We start from the raw sequence: 19,321 nt of genomic DNA, 5'->3' as shown, positions 1-19,321 counted from the left end.
ACAGGCCCTTCGATAAAATCAGGAACTTGGGCTGCTCTGCAATGTCAAGGGAGGGGGCTCACCTCGGGATCGGCCAGGCCAAGGGGCAGGACTGAGGCGCCTTCGAAAGCCGCCCTGCCCGCCCCCGCTGGGTGCCCGCCTCCCACCCCCAGCCCCGGCAGACCCGACCCTGTGGCTCCCGATGCCCAGGGGCTCCGGAGTGGGCCCTGCGGAGGCAGGGGAGCTGACGGGCCCTGAGATCGGGTGGATGTTACAGGCGTGCAAGATGGAAGGGTTCCCCCTCGTCTCCCCTGTGAGTATGGGGGCTCCCTCCCCCGCTTCCAGCCCCCTCTGGTTTCTAATCAGTGGGAAGCTGATGTTTCCTCCTCGGAGAGCCTGAATGACAAGATTGGGAAGGAGCTTTTCCCCTGGTTGAGCCCTGGAGGGGGAAGGACCCGGACAGCTCAGTTAGGGGCTGAGGGTGGGGGGCTTGGCCGGCCGCTGGTGGGCTCTCCGAGCTGGGGCCCCTGCCCGCCGTCTCCGGCCTGGAGCAAGCCTACAGAGGGTGGGGCGTCCAGGGCCGGGCTGGGGGGTGCATGTGGATCAGGGCCCCCCGACGTGGAGCAGAAAGGGGGGAATGGAAGAGAGAGACATTGGGGCCAAAGGGACCAAAGGGCCAAAGGGCTAAAGGGCTGGCTGGGGGGAGAAGGAGAAACAGGGGGCAAGTGCCCCGAGCTGTGGGGCAGGGAATGGCCCTACTGTGAGGCTCTAGGATTCGGGGAGACCAGGGCAGGGAAGTAGGTGATCAGGGAGCCCAAGGCAGCAGGCTGAGCTCTCGGGGTGGGGAGGTCGGGTGTGGGATGGCATGGGGGAGGACAGACCCTCTCATGTTCCTCTGCCCTCCCCAGGGGCAGAATGCGAGAGGCTGAGAAAGGGCATTTTGCTGGGCTCAGCCCAGCCAGCCTCCTCTTGCCTCAGGCTTTCCCAGCCCGGCTAAAATCTAGTCAGGGTGGAGCCCACGGCCAGACCTTGGGAGTCAGGGCTCCCCCAGAGCGGAGGCCGAGCCAGAGCCAGCCCCCCAGCCTCCCGGGACCCTGGAATCCCTGCTTATCTTTCTGAGACCTGGACTCTGAGGTTTCCATGATCTGAGATGTGGTAGAAGGACCTCAGGCCTCCCCCCGCACTGTCTCCGGGTTTAGGGACCCGGCTCTGTCTCAGTCCTGACCCTTAGTTCCCCCAAACTGTTGGTTTCAGGGACAGAGGCCTTCCCCCTTTCCCCATTTGCTCCCCATCTCCATTCCCAGCGAGCTCAGACCTGACTCCCCCCCCAACCTCCTTGGGACCCCTCGCCTTTCTCCACCACTCAGAATTAAGTTTTCAGCAAGGGGAGGGAACTTCTTCCAGGGTTATGAGGGCACTGAGGCTCCCCCCCAAACTGCTTCGGCCCCCAAATCTGGGCGGTGTGTGTCTCTCACCATTATGCGATTCTGGGAAAGAGGGGGGAGGTCCCCGGCCGCTCTTGGGGTGGATCTACACGGGAGCGGAGAGGGAGAGGCACAGGAAGGGAGGGAAGGCCCGTCCGGCCCCAAGCCACGTCCGGATTAGTGCAGGGAAAACTTAGGAGCCCAGCGTCAGGGCTGGAAGGGACCCCGGAGGTCACATGATTCAACCCCTCACTTTATAGATGAGGAAACTCCCATCTATCTGTGTGATATAAATGGACAATTCAGGCAAAGCTGCCGGCCTGGGGAGCTAGCCGCTAGGGCAGTTTCGGGGGGAGGGGGTTAGTGGGGGTCTGCTGGGGGAGAGTGGGCCTGAGGGGGCCTGTGAATGTGAGGATGGAGTATAGTGGGGGGGGAGATGGAGAATGGTAACACATGTGTATGTGAGGGAGGGGGCCCTGAAAACAAGGGGGTACCCGGAGGCAGAGGGAACGTGACTGTGTGTGAAGGGGGAGGACAGGTGAGGGAACCGGAGGCTTCCTAAGAACCAGGGAAAATGGAGGAGAGGGCTGAGGGCTGGAGGGGAGGGGGGCGCTAAACTAGTGGGGAAGGGAAGAGAGGTAAATATAAACACAGACAGACAGACAGATGATAAACAACATACAGACAGAAAGCTAGAGATAGACAGGTAGACAGACAGACAGACAGATAAACAGATAGATATATAGATAGGCAGATATCCTGATACATATATAGCTAGACAGATATACAGATAGACAGATGGACGATATACAGATAGACAGACAGACAGACAATTAGCTAGACAAACAGGTAGTTAGTTAGATAAATAGGCAGACAGACAGACAGCTAGGCAGACAAGTAGATAGACAGACACCCATATAGCCAGACAGACAGATAGACAGATAACCAGACAGACAATATACAGACACTTAGCCAGGCAAACAGGTAGACAGACAGATAGACAGCTAGGCAGACAAGTAGATAGACAGACACCCATATAGCCAGACAGACAGATAGACAGATAACCAGACAGACAGTATACAGACAGACACTTAGCCAGGCAAACAGGTAGACAGACAGATAGATGGGGAGGTAGGTAAGTAGATAAATAGAATCCTAATTAATCATTTGTTATATGCCAAGGCATTGCCCTAAGCACTAGAGCTAGAAATGCAAGTGAGCAAGAATGTCCTTTCCCTCGGGAGCAGCTCCCACTGGGAGAAGAGAAGGGATAAAGGGGAGCTGGGAGGCCGGGAATAAGGGAGTAGGTGAAAAGAAAGGGCCGTAAGAAGCTAGATTTAAGTCTGGGGGCACACTGGAGATGTCCTATTTGACCCTTTAGTTGGCAGAGGCCCAGAGAGATTAAGGAGTTTTCCAGAGTCTCACAGTTACTAAGTGTGAGGGGATAGCCCTCCCAGGGAGGAGACCCCCGTTCCCTGGGAGGGAGGCACACGCTTCTGAGCGCAGGAGTCTGCTTCAATTCTGGATTCTCTACTCCGGGACTTCCCTAGGCCCATTGTGGCTGGGGTCCTCATCCCGGACCCCAGTCTCTCTGGAGGTCTTTGGATCCGTTTCCCACCCAGTCCTGTCCTCACGCACTAACTCTGCCTTTGGGAAGGACCCTCGTGTCATGGTCCCCACCTTGTAGATGGAAAGGGAGGAAGAACCAAGGCTAGAAGGGGGCTGTGGATTGGGCAGGGAAGGGCCAAAACGAAGGCCCCCCCAGAGCTTTGGGCAGGATCTCATCCCTTCCCTTCTCTACAGCCATCAGAAGACATGGTGCCCTATGATACGGATCTGTACCGCCAAACTCACGAGTATTATCCATATATCAGCAGTGATGGAGAGAGCCACAGCGGTGAGTGGTTCCCATCTCTCCCCTCTCTCAAAGCCCCCATGGCCATGGTGGGGTGGGGGGTGGGAGACGTTGACGGGCATCGGGTCCTCTTTGGTTTCTACTATGTGATGTCAAAGGCGAGCATACGCTGGGTGTGAATGAATCGATCAACGTGCATTTATTAAGCACCAGTTAGGTACCAGACTCTGGGGGTACAAAGAAGCAATTCCTACTCTTGGGGGGTTTATACCCCGTGTAAACAGACAGGTGTGTCTGAATCTTTTCTCTTCACTCTGTTCCTCTCTAAGTCACCGGCAGGTGGCTTTGAAGCTTCCTTAGAACATCTATTATTTGGAAGACCTTAGCTGGGAGGTGTGTGTGTGCTGGGGGGAGTTATTATCATCATTATCACTGACTTCCTTGTTACCTGGATCATGATTAGAAGCAGCATCAACCCCCAGATCTAGAACCGGAAGAACCGGGTGATCTAGTCCAATTGCTGCACAAAGGCCAGTGATGAAACCCCAAAAGCCTGATCAACTTACTGAGTTTATACGGGTAGTAAGGGAGGGGGGTTCAAATGCAGATCTTCTTACCTAAAGCCAGCAAATCTTATTGACTGTATTATATCAATGTCAGAACCAGAAGGAACCTTAGAACCTATAATGTCAGACTGGAAGGGTCCGGACTGTCAAGGAACTTAGAACACCAATTATGTAGAAGCTTAGAATTCTTAAAGGTGAAGGGAAATTTAGAATCCAGAATGTTAGAACTGGGAGAACTTTCCATCAAAGATTGTCAGAGCTGGGTAGGACCTTAGAACCTAGGATGTCGGAATAGGAGGGACCTTACAACACAGAATGTTAGAACTGAGAGGAGTCTTAGAACCTAGAATGCCAGAGTGGGAGTAGAAATTCTTTGGTCCATCCCTCTTGTTCCACTGATGAGGACAGTGGGGCTCCCAGAGGGGGAGAGCAGAGGGAGTTAGGGTTGCTCCTTCCATTGGGGGAGAGCTTTGGAACCTGTGTTGGTGGTTGGTCACGGTCCGACCATGGCAGCTCGTAGCTGAGGTGGGGGCTCTGGCCAGGGGCAGTAGGGGCAGAGGTACAACACAGCTGAACCTCCTGACAAGGGGAGAAGGACAAGGCTGTCCAATCACAGGAGGCCACCGAGGCGGGGGTCCCGCCAAGGATGCTAATTCCCAGGGTCATTTGGGAAGATAGAAAATCTACTGCTAACCTTTTTTACCAAGATCTGGAGTCTGTTGGGGAAAAGAAACCCAGGGATCCCAGATTTGGGGGTTGGGGAGCAACAGAATCCCTGGAGTGTCCATGAATCCAGAACAGAAAGAAATGGCCCCTCTCCATCGGAGTTCAAAGAGCTGGGGGGGTGGAAAAGGTTTCCTTAGGCTTCAGACCTAGGGTGAACCCCCTGATTCACAAGGAGGCTGGATCCACAATCAGAAACTAGAGGCTTGAGAAGGTGGGCGTTGGGCAGGATGCCCATAAAACTGACAAGTCCTAGTTAATCGGGGTCCATTTTAAGCGCCAACATTGTTGGCATCCACCTTGGGGGGGCAGGGAAGGGAGACAGGGAGCCCGCCCCTGAGATGCCCATCTGGGAGCCCTAGGGATTCCCAGGGACCCCTGTGACCCAGAGCCAGGAAGCTCTTTTGAAATCCAGGAGATGAGTCCCCAGGATGAGGTTCCATAAAACCACAGGGTGTCCTGATGGAAGGGACGGCTTGAGACTTCTGAGAAACCATCACTGACTCACGCCCCTGTCCCTGACTGCGAGGTTCCTTTGGGGAGCCCCAGGGAGGGGTTGGTGAGCTGGTGGGCATGAAGGGGGCTGGTTGTGGAGAGTCCGAGAGGCCCAGGAATCACACACAGGCTCTTCTGGCCCAAGGGGGCTAGAGACCCCGGCGGAAGGAGCAGAGGCAGGGAAGGAACCGGGGAAGCATCTGGTCCGGCTCAAGACTCAGGACAATCCCAGAACCAGAGCTAAAGTCTGGGGCTATCCCGAGGCCCATAGGAAGAGGATGGGCTCAGATGGCTGGGAATTTCTCCCCCCTCCCCCCAGTGATGTATCTCATGGCTTTCTTTAAGCCCCCGTGTCCCTGAGCTAGATCTCTCCTCTCCCCCACAAGGCCGGGAGGCAGTGTGACCCTAGATTTACTTAGTTGTCCTAAACTCTACTTCCCGGAGACAGAGAGTTTGGCAACCCCTGGTGGCCACGGAGAGCAGTACAACAGCTTCAATTATCTGAGAAAGACAAGATTTTCTGGGGGTGGGGAATGACCCAGAACTAGGGGCTGAGTCCCTTCATCCTTATCCCACGACTCAGTTTCCTGAAAACTGGAAGGACCCCAGCCATCCTATACAGCAAACAAACAAAGGTGTATCTAGGTAGCGGGGAGGACGCTTGGGCAGAAAAGCTCCTCTCCTGGGCCTGGGCCTGGGCCTGAATTAATGTCCAATCGCTCTAAAGATCTGGGGTCTTGCCTTGAGTTGCTGAGGTTCTGGGACTAGTAACTAAGTCTAGTAATTAGGTAACTAAGTCCAAATAGATTTTCTCCTAAAAAACAAGAAAACAAAAAAATCTTTCCTGCCCTTCCCCAAAGCATCTAGTTTTAGGACGAGGGCTAGAGACTGAATATGGCTATTGGATACTGGAAGGGAGAAAAGTGAGGGTGGGAGCTCATAGGATCAGATTTTACAGACATCTTATTGACTGACTTATTTATTATTTTATTATTATTAATAATATATTATTACTTATTATTTATTCATTCGGACACATAAAAATTGAGAAAGGGGGTGGGTCCGTGTTCCCATCAGCCCCTTCCCCGCCCTCCCCAACTCTTTCTCAGGTGGCCCTCTCTCGATGGCTCCCAAACATGGTCGGAGAAACCAAGAGGACTTTCCCAATCCCCCCTCCTTCGGAGGCACCAGGAGGAGGGGATTTCCCTTCTGGGGAGCAGGGGCCCCTCCCTCTTCCTGCCACTATCAGCCCCTGATCTTTGGCTGCATCCATGCAGCCTCCTTCATCTGCTCCGTTCAGGAGAGAAGTGATCCTTTCCCCTTCCTCTTCACTTCCTTTCTCCCCTCACTTTTCTCCTCCCCCCCGAGCCGGAGGGAAGCATCTGCCCGGCTCCCCTGGCCCTCCCCGGCTTCCCCCTTCTGTGACCGTCCCGGGCTCTCTGCCGGAGAGAGATAAGGCTAACCGATGGGCGTTCAGGAGTTTCAAGGGTGGGGTTTGTTCTGAGAGTTGGTCTGGCTGGTTTGGGATTTGGAGGTTTGTGTGTGTGTGTGATTGAATAAATGTGAGATTGAATATCCGAGTCCATCTTTAGAACAGGCCTTTGTCTACTTTGCCTACGGAAAAGGTAGAATCCCCGTGATCCGGAGACTTGTCACGGGAGGGATGGGCACAGACATGGAGAATGAGCTTTAAGGTTTGCAAAGCATCTCATTTCCAAGATCAAACTTGACCCTTCCAAAAAAAAAAAAAAAAAAAAAACAAACAAACCAAAACCCTGAGACAGACACTTGTTCCCATTTTACAACAGAAAAAAACTGAGGCTAGGAGCGTCCATATCCTTGGCCACAACTCCCCCAGCCAGTAAGAATAGAGATGCATTTCTGGTCTAGTGTTCTTTCTTCTACACAATACAGAAGAATGACACATGGACTTCCCTGAGGCCAGAAGGGGGCTCACCGAGGAGTTCATTCATTAAGACAAGACCCCAGATCTCTAGAGCGATTGGACATTGATTCAGGCTCAGGTGGGCCCAGGCCCAGGAGAGGAGCTCTTCTGCCCAAGTATCCTCCCCGCCACCTGGATACACCTTTGTTTGGTGTATAGGACGGCGGGGGCCCTTCCAGTTTCCAGTTTCCAACTCCTTTATTGACTATACTGACTGTTTAGTATTCTGAGCATTATTTCAATAATCTAGAGACAGGAACAAGGGCCAGGAAGTCTTCCCAAGAGCGTAGATGACACGGAGCTCTCCGGGGCATCCCAAAGCTCCTGGTGGTAGAGAAGGGGCAGGAAGCTCTGCTGATGATTGTACATGGATAACCTGACCCTGCCTGCCGGCCACATGTAGGATAGCGTATATTGCAAGACATATAGTTGCCTGATACGTATTGCCGGCTGTCTTGGGGAGGAGAGAGGTGAGGGAGGGAGAGAGAACAGATCTGGTCCTCAAACTCTTACAGAAGTGAATGTGGAGGATCATCTTTACTGGTAACTGGAAAAAATACTATTAAGAGCAGCTTTGGGGAGGGCTGGGGCAATGGGTAGAAAATGAACGTGGAGGACCATCTTTACTTGTAACTGGGAAAAAATACTATTAAAAGCAGCTCTGGGGAGGGCCGGAGCAATGGGTAAAAAAGCTAGCCCCAGTAGGAGGAAAAAACTTCCCGTTAAGCTCCAAAAATGATGGGTTCTGGAAGAATCTCATGAAGTCACGGACCCCCCGGGGGCTTCTCTGGGGTTCAAAACAAAGCCATGGTATCATGTGCTCCTGGGAGCACAGGCAGCAATCCTCCCCACACCTTCAGAAAGGGGGCTGATGTGGAGGCAGAGAAGGGCCAGAGGAAGGATCTTTGACAAGGGGACTGGAGAGGGGGAAGCAGGGGAATGAACCATTTCAGAGCACAGAATGTCAGGAAACTGGAACGTGGAACATAAAATGGCAAAGTTAGAAGTGGAAGGGGACCTTAGAACCCAGAAGGTCAGAGCTGGGAAGCACCTTAGAATGTCATTTCCAGGGAGACGGTGGATCAGGGCAGGCTTCCTGGGGAAGGTAGCTCTGGAGATAGCCTTGAGGGAAGCTCTCTGAAGCAGAAGCGGAGGGCAAAAGCATTCTAGGCCTGGAGAACCATCCGGTCACTCACCTGGCACGGCAAGGTCAGTTTGGGCAGATTGCAGATTGCAGGAAAGGCATAGAGAAGGCTGGTTTTATGGAGGATTTCAAAGCCAAATAGAGGCATTATGTTTTTCCCAGAGGTAGGAGGGAGCCACTGGGCTTTTAGAGTAGGGGAGTGACTTGCTCAGGCTTATGCTTCAGGCTACTTTTTACTCTGTGACCCTGAACGAGGCCCTTCCCTCCCTCTATAAAATGAGGGAGTGAAAGTTAGTGGTCTGAGGTTCCTTCCAGCTCAGAATCTATGATCCTAGATTAAGAACAGACAAAATTATTGGGATGCTTTGGTCTGCAAAGACAAAGGCGGAAAGTCCATGAGCCAACCTATAGCACCCCAACAGGAGGCCCTAGGCTTAATCACCAAATCCCAGAGGGTTCGAATTAGGGGGTCCCCCAGGAAACAGGAAACAACAATTCGGGACATAAAAGGAAGTACCTGCTTCCCACAGCGGCTAGAAAACTTCTGGGACGGCTACAATGTGACCAGCTAGAGGAAGAATAGAGGCTCCTGGAGCACCTCGAGGACAGGGATTGTTATATTCTTACCCACAAGAGGCTTTAAAAAATACTTGTCAGCAAGAACAAGATACATTTATATATTAAGAGGTTACTGTGTACCAGTCACTGTGCTAAGCAGGGGGTGGAGAGTTTTAAATAGAACAAAAGACCCCAAGAGGATGAAAGAGGCAGGGGGGCCCTTCCCCAAAATGGGAGGAAAGGGCCCCTGGTGGAAGGATCTTTCAGCATGAGGTCAGTGGAGTTTGGTGGAGAAGATGTGGAAAGGCAGGAAAGGAGAAGTTGAAACAGAAATACAGTTCTGAAGGATAATGGCATGGTGGGGGTTCTGGACCACGGGAGATGCTGAGGAAGCGAGCCCAATCTTAGAGAGTGACATCCAAGAGCAGGGGGTAGTCTCCCTTAAATTGTCCCGTTGTCACTGCCAGGGGAAGGATCCTGGGCTGCGTGGACCACGGCACCCACTCAGGGAGACGTTTCTACTGTCCAGGAGGGAGGTCATCCAAAGGAGGGCTTTGGCAGGTGGCCCACTGGTTCTATAATGCTGCTGTTGCGCAGAATCATTTGGGAAATCCTCTCGCAATCATATTCAGGGAGATTGTGTGTGTGTGTGTGTGTGTGTGTGTGTGTACAGAGAGAGAGAGAAAATGAAAGAGAGAGAATGAAAGAGACAGAGAGAGTGAGAGAGAATGAAAGAAAGAGAGAGAGCATGAAAGAAAAAAGAGAGAGAATGAGAGACAGAGAATGAAAGAAAGAGAGAGAGAGAATGAGAGAGAGATTATATATATATATATGTGTATATATATATATATATATATTTTATATATATATAAAACTGGGATCCTTCCTTTGTCACTACACCTTGGTACTGAGCAAAAAGGATGTAGGCAGCCCCACAATTTGTGGCAAGCTCGGTTCCTGCAGGTGACTTAAATCAAAAGGCTGTAAATTAAATCTAATTTCCCCACAGAAACAAAGGCCCATGCTCTGGACCAAGAGTGTAAAGTTTCATGAGTCACTGTGGTCAAAGAATTCACCATCCTTTAGGTAAACAGTCTGTATTTATTCAGGCTGGTCTTCCAGTGGCAGGCAGAGAACAATAGCCAGGCCCATCATGGAAACCTCTGACCTTTGCCAGAAGCTACCGGGACCTGTTGTCCTCAGACACAGCCTCTGAGACCCCACAGTCACCTCTGTGTCACAACCACAGGGTCAAAGAGCTAGAAGGGCGAGGGGGCTCGGAGAGGGGGAGAGAGAGAGAGAGACAGAGAGACAGAGAGACAGAGAGAGAGAGAGAGAGAGAGAGAGAGAGAGAGAGAGAGACAGAGGAGAGAGAAAGGAGAGAGAGAGACAGAGAGAGAGACAGACAGAGACAGAGAGAGAGACAGAGACAGGGAGACAGAGAGGAGAGAGAAAGGAGAGAGAGACAGAGACAGAGAGACAGAGAGGAGAGAGAAAGGAGAGAGAAGACTGGTTCAGTCTTCTCACCTTACAGAGAGAAAAGTTAAGATCATACACATTGTAGATCGGAGCTTTGAACCGAAAGCCTTCGGTTCCAAATCCAGGGCTCTTTCAACTGAACCTCACAGAGGAAGGCTTCCGGGGAAGAGAAGCACATTGTGTATATATGAGATCCCGACTTGGAAACAGGACGTCTGCATCCAAATTTAGGTTCTGAAATTTCTGAGTTATGTAGTCATGGAAAATCACTTCACAGCTCTCTTCCATGACTAATAATATTGGGGAGAGCATCCTGGTGGGGGCTCCAGCTGAAGGCACAAGAGAAAAACAGCCTTGTCTCCGTGGGGTGGCCCTAGATCCCTGCAGAGGGGAAGTGCTCGTACTCTGGACACCTGCCCTCAGTGGTATCAATGGGAATTAAGATATGATATGAGAGACATCAAAAAATGGAAAGAAAAGAGAGTTGGAGGAGGAGCCCCCTCGGAGGGTTCGAGGAAGGGATCTTAGCAAAGTGTTTCATAAAGACTCAGCCCCTCAGACCGAACTTCTTGTAGAAATGAGCACAGATATCATAATTGATTTAAAAAGAAAAAAGAAAACCATTATAAAAATTAAGCAAGCAAAACGGCATTTCCCCCATTGGCCACGGCTAAAATACGCGTCATTTTTCATCGTTGATCCTTCTCCTGTCTGCGAAGAGGCGGGGAGCATGTTGGATTGGCCATTGTAGCCCTCAGAGTCCCTAAATGTTTGTCGCTACAATATTGTCGTTATTGTCGAAATTGTTCTCCTGCTTCTGCTCACTTCCCTCTGCGTCAGCCCATGAAAATCTTCCCAGCTTTCTCTGAAAGCGCCCCTTTTTCTTACAACGCTTTCCCACCCCGATGCCAAAAGTGGTTGGGTCATTCTCCAACTGGTGGCGCTCCTTAAGTTTCCAGTTCTTTGATTCCACAAAAGGAGTTACTATAAGTGGCTTTGTACATATTTAAAGAGTATATAAATCGGGGACAGCAAGGTAGCGTAGTGGGTAGAGTGCTGGCCCGAAAGTCAGGAGGACCTGAGTTCAATCTGATCTCAGACACTTAACACTTCCTGGCTGTGTGACCCTGGGCAAGTCACTTAACCCCAATTGCCTCAGCAAAATATATATATATATATAAATCAATTAATGGGAGCAACACGAGCATCCAATCACATTAGTTTTAATTTATTCAAAAGCCGCCCAGAAGAAGAGTAAGACTCTGAGGTAGCTGGGAAAGGAATAGGAGGGGCTGGGGGGGTGGGGAAGGCTCCCTCCTACAAGAAGTCCTTCCTGATGCTCCCAGTTATTATTGCTCTGGCCTTCCTGGAATCCTCTGGCATTTACCTCTGTATATTCCCCAATAGAACCCCAAGGACAGGAACTATTTCCGGGCTCTGCTGCTTACTTCCTGCCTATGTGCCTTGAGGCAAATTCCTTGACCTTCCTGGATTTCAATCACCTTTTCTCTAAAATGAAAGGGATGAACTCTAGTAACCCTCCAGCTCTCCATCTATGACTCTGTTTTGTCTTTGTACCTTCAGCTGCCTTGTATACAATAAGCACTTAATAAATGTTGGTTGGGTTGACATTCCCTTCCAATGAAATCAGAGTCCAGTCCAAAAAATATATTTTATTTAAATGTTCTGGACTCTGGAGGTGAAATAGCCCTGCTCTCCCGGATCTCACATCCTGATGGGACAACATCACTTACCAAGATATACAGGGGCATGACAGGGAGTAAGCATTGATTAAGCACCAACTGTGTGCCAGAGACTGTGCTGAGCACTTCACAAATATTCTCTCATTTGATCAAATAAAACAAAGGTAAGGTAATTTGGAGAGGAGGCATCAGGAAAGGCTTCATATAGGAGAGAAGGGGCTCGAGCTAAGACTCCGAAGGAAACTGAGCTTCCAAGAGGCTGAGGGAAAGAGGCGCGGGGGAATAACCTGTGCAAAGGCAAATATGTTCACATATACACAAGTGTGTTTATACAATCCATAGGTGTGCTTACTTACAAGTGTGCACACGTACACTTGTTCACACACATTCACAAGTGCACCCCACCCACTAATGTCGGCACAGTTCCCTAGGGTAAGCGGGCTTGCACACTATTGGGCTCACACACTAACATGCTCACAAACGCATTCACACATGTACAGGTATGTTCAGGCACCAGGTGTTCACACATGATAAGTGAGCTTCCACATACACACACGTGTATTATCTCCAAAGCGTGTACACACATGTGCATATATCCCCAAGTGTGTTTATACACAGGCGTGTACACTGCACATACACACACACACACACACACACACACACACACACACACCCCTTATTCAGCAGATTCCAAGTGACTTTTGACTCTTTTTGAAGCCCTGCTCTAATTTCCCTGCATTTAGTCTCCGAGCATCCAAACCCCTGGCCCACAAACCCCAGGCCCAAATGCTCAGCTCCTCAGAAGGGGGCGGACTCCTGGTCCAGGTGCAATGCCCCCCACAAGGTATAAGGTGTATAAAAATGGCACGTGAAATGGGGGACGCAGAGCTCTCTGCACACCTCCAAGCTGGGGAAAAAGGTCCACCATGCTCTCTCTCTGTGCTTTGTTGTTGCTAGATGTATGTGTGTGGAGGGGGAGTGGGGTGGCTGGAGGGGGAGGGGAGCAGCAAGGATGGAGGGGGCTGGGAGCCAAAGGTACTGAGTTCAAGATTCTGGGCTTTGCTGCTCCCCCCATCTTGGCTAAGCCCCCTTCCCGACCTGAGCCTTAGTTTCCCTACAATGGGACTCCTGCTTGCTCTAGCTCTTTGGTCCCAAGGCCCTCCAAGGCTGGGGCTCCCCGCACTGAGGTGGGGGTCTCCCTGCTAAGTTTGGGATCTCCCTGCTGAGGCTGGGGTCTCTCTGCTGAGCCCAGGGTCTCCCTGACAGCCCCTCTGCTCCCCACAGACCATTACTGGGACTTCCACCCCCACCACATGCACAATGAGTTTGAGAGCTTCGCTGAGAACCACTTCACAGAGCTGCAGAGCGTCCAGCCCCCCAGCTCCAGCAGCTCTACCGCCACATGGAGCTGGAACAGATGCACGTCCTGGACACCCCCGTGGCCACCCCCCACAGCACCCTTGGCCACCAGGTAGGAGCCGGCCCGGGTCCCCGTCTCCCCGTCTCCCTGCGGTCCCAGGAGAGCCCTCCCAGAAGGCCTGTGGTGAGGCTGCCCAGACTGTCACAGGAAGCTGATGGGAGCTCTTGCCCAACTCAGCTTCCTGCCAACGGCCAGAGTGCCAACCGCCGCCCCCGCTGACCCCCCGACTGACCTCCCACACCCCAGCCTGGCGCCGGGAAGGGACAAAGCCAGAGGTCCTGGGTCCAAAAGCCCCCTTTGCCCTGGGCTCTCTCGCCCGCCCCTACTCGCTCCTCAGTGCTCCCCAACACCCTGGCTGCAGTGACCCCCCAAGAAACCTCCTCCTCTCCACTGGCCCCTTGTTCTCCCTCTTGACCTCAATGACAAGGAATAGCTCAGCAGCCTTGATTTACCTTGAAGCATTCCTCTCCCTCATCCCCTAAGCTCACTGATGACCCTTAACATTTTTACCCCCTGGGCCGTGACCTCCAAGGGTCTTTTCATCTCTAAGTCTGTAAAACTATTGCCCCCCCCCGCCTTTCCTATCCCCACTGACCCCCCAGGAAATCCCCAGTTGTCTCCATGGTAATGCCCTCGATCCATCCTTCTTTCCCCACTGACTCTCAATTGATCCAGCATGAACCTCAATCTCCTTCCTTCATTCCTCCCTCCATTCCTTCCCTATTTCCCTTCTTTCTTCCTCTCTCTCTCCCTCCTTCCTTTTCTTCCCTCCTTCTCTCCTTCCTTTCTCCCTCCCCTTCTTTCTTTTTTCTTCTCTTCCTCCATTTCTTCGTCCCTCCCTCCTTCCTTCCCTTATTCCTTCCTTCCTTTCTCCCTCCCCTTCTTTCTTTTTTCTTCTCTTCCTCCATTTCTTCCCTCCTTCCTTCTTTCCTTCCTTCCTTCCTTCCTTCCTTCCTCCCTCCCTCTGTTCCTTCCATCCTTCCCTTCTTTCTTCCTCTCTCTCCCTTCTTCCTTCCTTTCCCTCCTTTCCTTTTTCTCTTCCTTCCCTCTTTCCTTCCTCCCTCCATCCCTCTCTTCTTCCTTCCTTTCTCCCTCTCCTTCTTTCCTTCCTTCCTCCCTCCGTTCCTTCCTCCTTCCCTTCTTTCTTCCTCTCTCTCTCCCTTCTTCCTTCCCTTCCTTCCTTCTTTCCTCTCTCTTTTCTTTCCCCTCTCTCTTCCTTCCCTCTTTCCTCCCTCCCTCCCTTCCTCTCTCTCTCCCTCTCTTCCTTTTTGCAAGGCAATTGGGATTAAGTGACTTGCCCAGGGTCACACAGCTAATACATGTTAAAAATCCAATTTGAACTCAGGGTCTCCTGACTCCAGGGCCAGGGCTCTATCCACTGCACTCCCAGCTGCCCTTCACGTCCCATACTGATCCGCCAAACACCCCAGCACCCTCCGCATGCAAATACGCTTCCATACTGTCTCCTGCCCGCAGTGACCAGCCAAACTTAGCTGCCCATGACCCACTTCCAGGGGCCCCTTCAAACCTCACTCCAGAGACTGCCGAATCCTGCTGTGCCCTCACGCCAAGCCCCTGGCTGCGGTCGCCTGCGTTCACACCCAACCCGTGCACCCATGGCCTCTATGTGGCAGCCCCTCCCCCAGGTGGCAGCCTCTTCCCCCATCTCACAGCCCCCTCCCCCATGTGGCAGCCCCCTCCCCTACCTCATAGCCCCCTCCCCCATGTCTCCATGTTTCTGTCTCCTGCTCCTCAGCTCACTGATCTCCTCCTCACTGGTCCCTGTGTCCCCAGGTCCCCTCACTGGCCCCTCTGCATTCCTCTCAGGTCTCGTACCTGCCCTGCATGTGCCTTCAGTACACCTCCCCTCCCCAGCCCAGCTCCGACGAGGAAGAAGGCGAGCGGCAGAGCCCCCCCCTGGAAGTGTCTGATGGGGAGACTGAGGCGCTGGAGCCCGGCCCGGGAATCCTGCACGGAGAGACAGGTCTGTAGCCAATCCACCCAACCCCACATTCAGCCTCTCCCTCCCCCGCTCTGTCTGGGACATGTGACAGTGACCGAACCGAGTGTCAGATCGGACATCTGTCCCTGGGTGAACACGGCCTCCCAAGGGCTTGTGGGACGCCGTCACTGACTGTCTGAGGACGGAAATCCTGGCTTTGCCAGGCGGGGGTGCGTGACCTCAGAGGAGACTGCTCCCTTTCCTGGGCCTCAGTTACTCCATCAATACAATGAGGGTCCCTTCTAGCTTTGAATCCAAGGAGCTGTTGTGGCCCTGATGATGGCTTCTAGTCCGGCTGGGGCTGGAGATGGGGGCAAGGCTGGAGCCCCTGGCACAGCTGGGACTGGGAGCAGGGGACAAGGCTGGAGCCCCTGGCATGGCTGGGAGCCCCTGGCATGGCTGGGACTGGGAGCAGGGGACAAGGCTGGAGCCCCTGGCATGGCTGGAGCCCCTGGCATGACTGGGACTGGGAGATGGGGGCAAGGCTGGAGCCCCTGGCATGGCTAGGACTAGCAGCAGGGGACAAGGCTGGGAGCTCCTGGCATGGCTGGGACTAAGAGATGGGGGCAAGGCTGGAGCCCCTGGCATGGCTGGGAGCCCCTGGCATGGCTAGGACTAAGAGCTGGGGACAAGGCTGGGAGCCGGGGCCGGCTGAGAAAGCTGAACTCCTTCTCTCTTCCTTCCAGGAAGCAAAAAGAAGATCCGCCTGTACCAGTTCCTCCTGGATCTCCTCCGCAACGGGGACATGAAGGACAGCATCTGGTGGGTAGACAAGGACAAAGGCACTTTCCAGTTCTCCTCCAAGCACAAGGAGGCCCTGGCCCATCGCTGGGGCATCCAGAAGGGGAACCGCAAAAAGATGACCTACCAGAAGATGGCCCGCGCCCTTCGGAACTACGGCAAGACGGGCGAGGTCAAGAAGGTGAAGAAGAAGCTGACCTACCAGTTCAGCGGGGAGGTGCTCGGGCGAGTGACCCTGGTCGACCGGAGGCATCAGCCCCACTGAGCGCCCGCCCCCGCCCGGGCCCTCTCTCACCCCCACGGGACAGGAGGGGAGGGCCCGGCCCGAGGGCACGACGCCATCCCCAAGGCTGGCACCAGTGCCCGGGGGAAGCCAGGCCCCACGCCTACCTACTGCATTAGCTCCCCCGCTGCCTGTAGCATTAACCCCATGTCTGGACCTTGTGGACACCTAGAATCAGGGTCTCAGTGGGTGACAGACCTTGGAGGTGTCTGTCTCCCTGCCGTTCCCCCGGCCCCAATGCCCCCTCTCCCTCTCCCGAGACCCTCCAGCTTGCCTCCCTGGCCCCCAGGACTCCGGCCCTTGCCTCTCACGCGGGGCCTCCCCTCCAGCCGCCCTCGGACTGCGGGCGGGCTGCCGCTCTCTCAGGGGGCGTCTGTAAACCTTAAGAATGGAGAACGTTTCCTCCCCAGAGTCCTCGCCGGGAGCCCCGCCCCTCGGCCCGCACTGGGGCGGAGAAGCCCGGCAGGCTCCGCCATGGTCAGAACCCGGCCTCCCTGCGGGCCGAGGATGGACTCTCGGGTGGACCCCCTTGACATAAACAGTGTCTCATTTATCTACCTTCGTTAGAGATTCGTTTCAGCAGAAAATAAAAGCTTTGAGGACGAGGATGATCAGGATGAGGTTTTGCAGGTGTTGTTTTTTTCTGTCTTTGTCTTCTTTATACTCTGTGCCTCCTAAAGTATCTGGAGATCAATTAATGAATGAATATTTACTAAGCCACCTACTATGTGCGCCACGCTGTCCACCGGAGCTGCGGAGACAAACACGAAATCCTCCCTCCTGTGGGAGCTTTGTTCCGTCCGGCACACGGTGCACGTGGAAGGTGTCGGAACCATTGATTATGGGGTTAAGGAAGGGCTCCCCGCCATTGCTGGTTAGAACATCCCTTCCGGGGAAGGCTGAAAAGCCGGCCACCTCGTCGGGGCAGAGAGCCTTCCGCCACGGGGTCTCTGAGCCGCTCCGGGAGGGGCAGCCCCTCCCTTGGGAAGGTAGAGAAAGAGCAGAAGGCACGAGTAGGGGGCGGGGGGTGAGGGACAGGCCGGAGAGAGGCTCAGGAGGCATGGGGAGCACTGTGAGAGCCACGGAGGCAGCGGAAGATGGGGAGCACTCGCAAGACAGGAAGGGGAGAGTGGGGGCTGCCCCAAATCACACTTTGCCCCTTCCTCAATTTGAAATCTATATCGATTAATTTTAATTAAATTATTTGAATAAAACAATATTAGTGATTAAAATACTAATATCAGTAATTAATAATAAAATAAGCAGGTGAGTAAGCGTTTAGTGAGTGCGTGCAGTGCTGGGCAATGCCAGCTTTCCCAGCTGTCCCAGGTTCCTCAGCGGCAGGCCAGGGCCAAGCCCCGGGGACCGCGGTCCTTTGCTCGGGGAGATGACCGAGACATCGGGGAGGGGATGCCGAGGCACGGATCTGAGGAGGGAGGGAGGGCTCGTCTTCTCCCTGGAGCCAGCTGCGCCCGTGGGCCACGTTCTGGTCAGGACACCTGGAACGACTTTCAGGTTCAGTGACAGGATGGAAAGTCATCTCGGAAGGAAGGCGATGCAAGGGGGACTGAGAGAAACCTCCGGGACCAGGAGTAAGGTGGAAGGAAGCAGGAGGCGCAGGCGGGGAGGAGAGGAGCTCGAGGCAGGGGGACGGGGGATGGGGGGATGGGAAGAGGGCTCAGAGGCCGCTGGCACAGCTTTGTAGAACAGGTCGCAGGGAGTCAGGTCCAAGAAGACTGGAAAGGAGGAGGGGGCTTATTACTTCTAAACTCAGCACCCTGCCGCTGGCTCAAGCCTGCATCGAGAGCACTCAAACTCCTTCCCTCCCTGGGAGGGGGCCGGAGCCCTCCAGAACCTGCCCTTCCAGGCCACCCTCCGGCTCGTACCCGCCTGGCTTCCATCTGAGGGGACCCGATGCCCCGGCCAGGAAGCCCAGCGTCCCGTCCCTCCCCTCCCTGCTTCTCTTCAGAACTATCTTTTATTCAGCGTATCCCGCCTGGCCCTGACACTGGTGCTCGATGAATGGGGGCACTTGGGCTGGCGGGATGAACCAGCCTCTCCTCTGGGCACGTGTTTGTATTCTCCGGGGGCGGGGGGCAACAAAAGCATCATATTATAATGATAACTCCCCTTGTCACGCTTTAAATTTGGCAAAGACTTTCCCATGAGGTCGGCTGCAAAGGGCTCATCAGCCTCGTTTCATGATTGGGGAGCAGAAGTTCAGAGACGGAGCTGAACCCCCTCCGGACGCACGGCCAGCGGCAGCATAGGGATCCCAGCAAGCTCTGGGGCAGCTCAGGCTGAGCTTGTCCAAACCCTCCCTTTAGCCATGAGGAAAGCTCTGGACCCTGGGCCTTTGACCCCGGATTCAGAATCCGCTGAATCTGGGCTTGGAGGCTGAAGGGCCAGGGCCGCTTCCCACTGTATCTGACTGCCTCGAGCCCGTGACCCCCTGACTGAGTCCCCTCTGTCCCTCTCCTTAGTGTGATCCTGACCCTAATACCAAGAATTGTGGGACAGAAAGGAGGACAAGAGAGAGGCCATTTGGGGCAAATGACTCCAACCAATTCAATGGAACTGCTTTGGTTCTAGGTCTAGGACTCCTCAGGCTGATGCTGGGGAGGAGGGAGGAGCTCTGAGCTGGAGGAGGGAGATGGAGGAGGTCTAGGACTCCTCAGGCTGATGGAGAGGAGGGAGAAGTTCTGAGCTGGAGGAGGGAGATAGAGGAGGTCTAGGACCCCTCAGCCTGATGCTGGGGAGGAGGGAGGAGCTCTGAGCTGGAGGAGGGAGATGGAGGAGGTCTAGGACTCCTCAGGCTTATGCTAGAAAGGAGGGAGGAGCTCTGAGCTGGAGGAGGGAGGTGGAGGAGGTCTAGACTCCTCAAGCTTATGCTAGAGAGGAGGGAGGAGCTCTGAGCTGAGAGTGGGTCCAGGTCACTGACCTTGGAGAAGAGGGAGATGGGAGGGGAGGCCCCGTCTCTCTCTCCCCACCGCAGGGAGGGGGC

The 19,321-nt window shown here is 53.8% G+C and overlaps 1 protein-coding gene across 1 annotated transcript; it reads left to right on the top strand.

The window, feature by feature from the left end:
* The first annotated feature begins 28 nt into the window (after positions 1-28).
* SPI1 (Spi-1 proto-oncogene) lies at positions 29-16,934 on the top strand. Its single transcript, XM_051967420.1, is given in 6 exon segments — positions 29-292; positions 3,207-3,300; positions 13,156-13,248; positions 13,251-13,342; positions 15,119-15,275; positions 15,980-16,934. Coding segments are annotated over 6 exon segments (867 nt in total). The 5' UTR covers positions 29-181; the 3' UTR covers positions 16,300-16,934.
* Positions 16,935-19,321: the final 2,387 nt, after the last annotated feature.

This window comes from Antechinus flavipes, chromosome 6, assembly GCF_016432865.1.
Source record: "Antechinus flavipes isolate AdamAnt ecotype Samford, QLD, Australia chromosome 6, AdamAnt_v2, whole genome shotgun sequence".
Taxonomy (NCBI): domain Eukaryota; kingdom Metazoa; phylum Chordata; class Mammalia; order Dasyuromorphia; family Dasyuridae; genus Antechinus; species Antechinus flavipes.
Note: the sequence above shows the minus strand (reverse complement) of the source record. Positions and strands in the feature narration are given on the sequence as shown.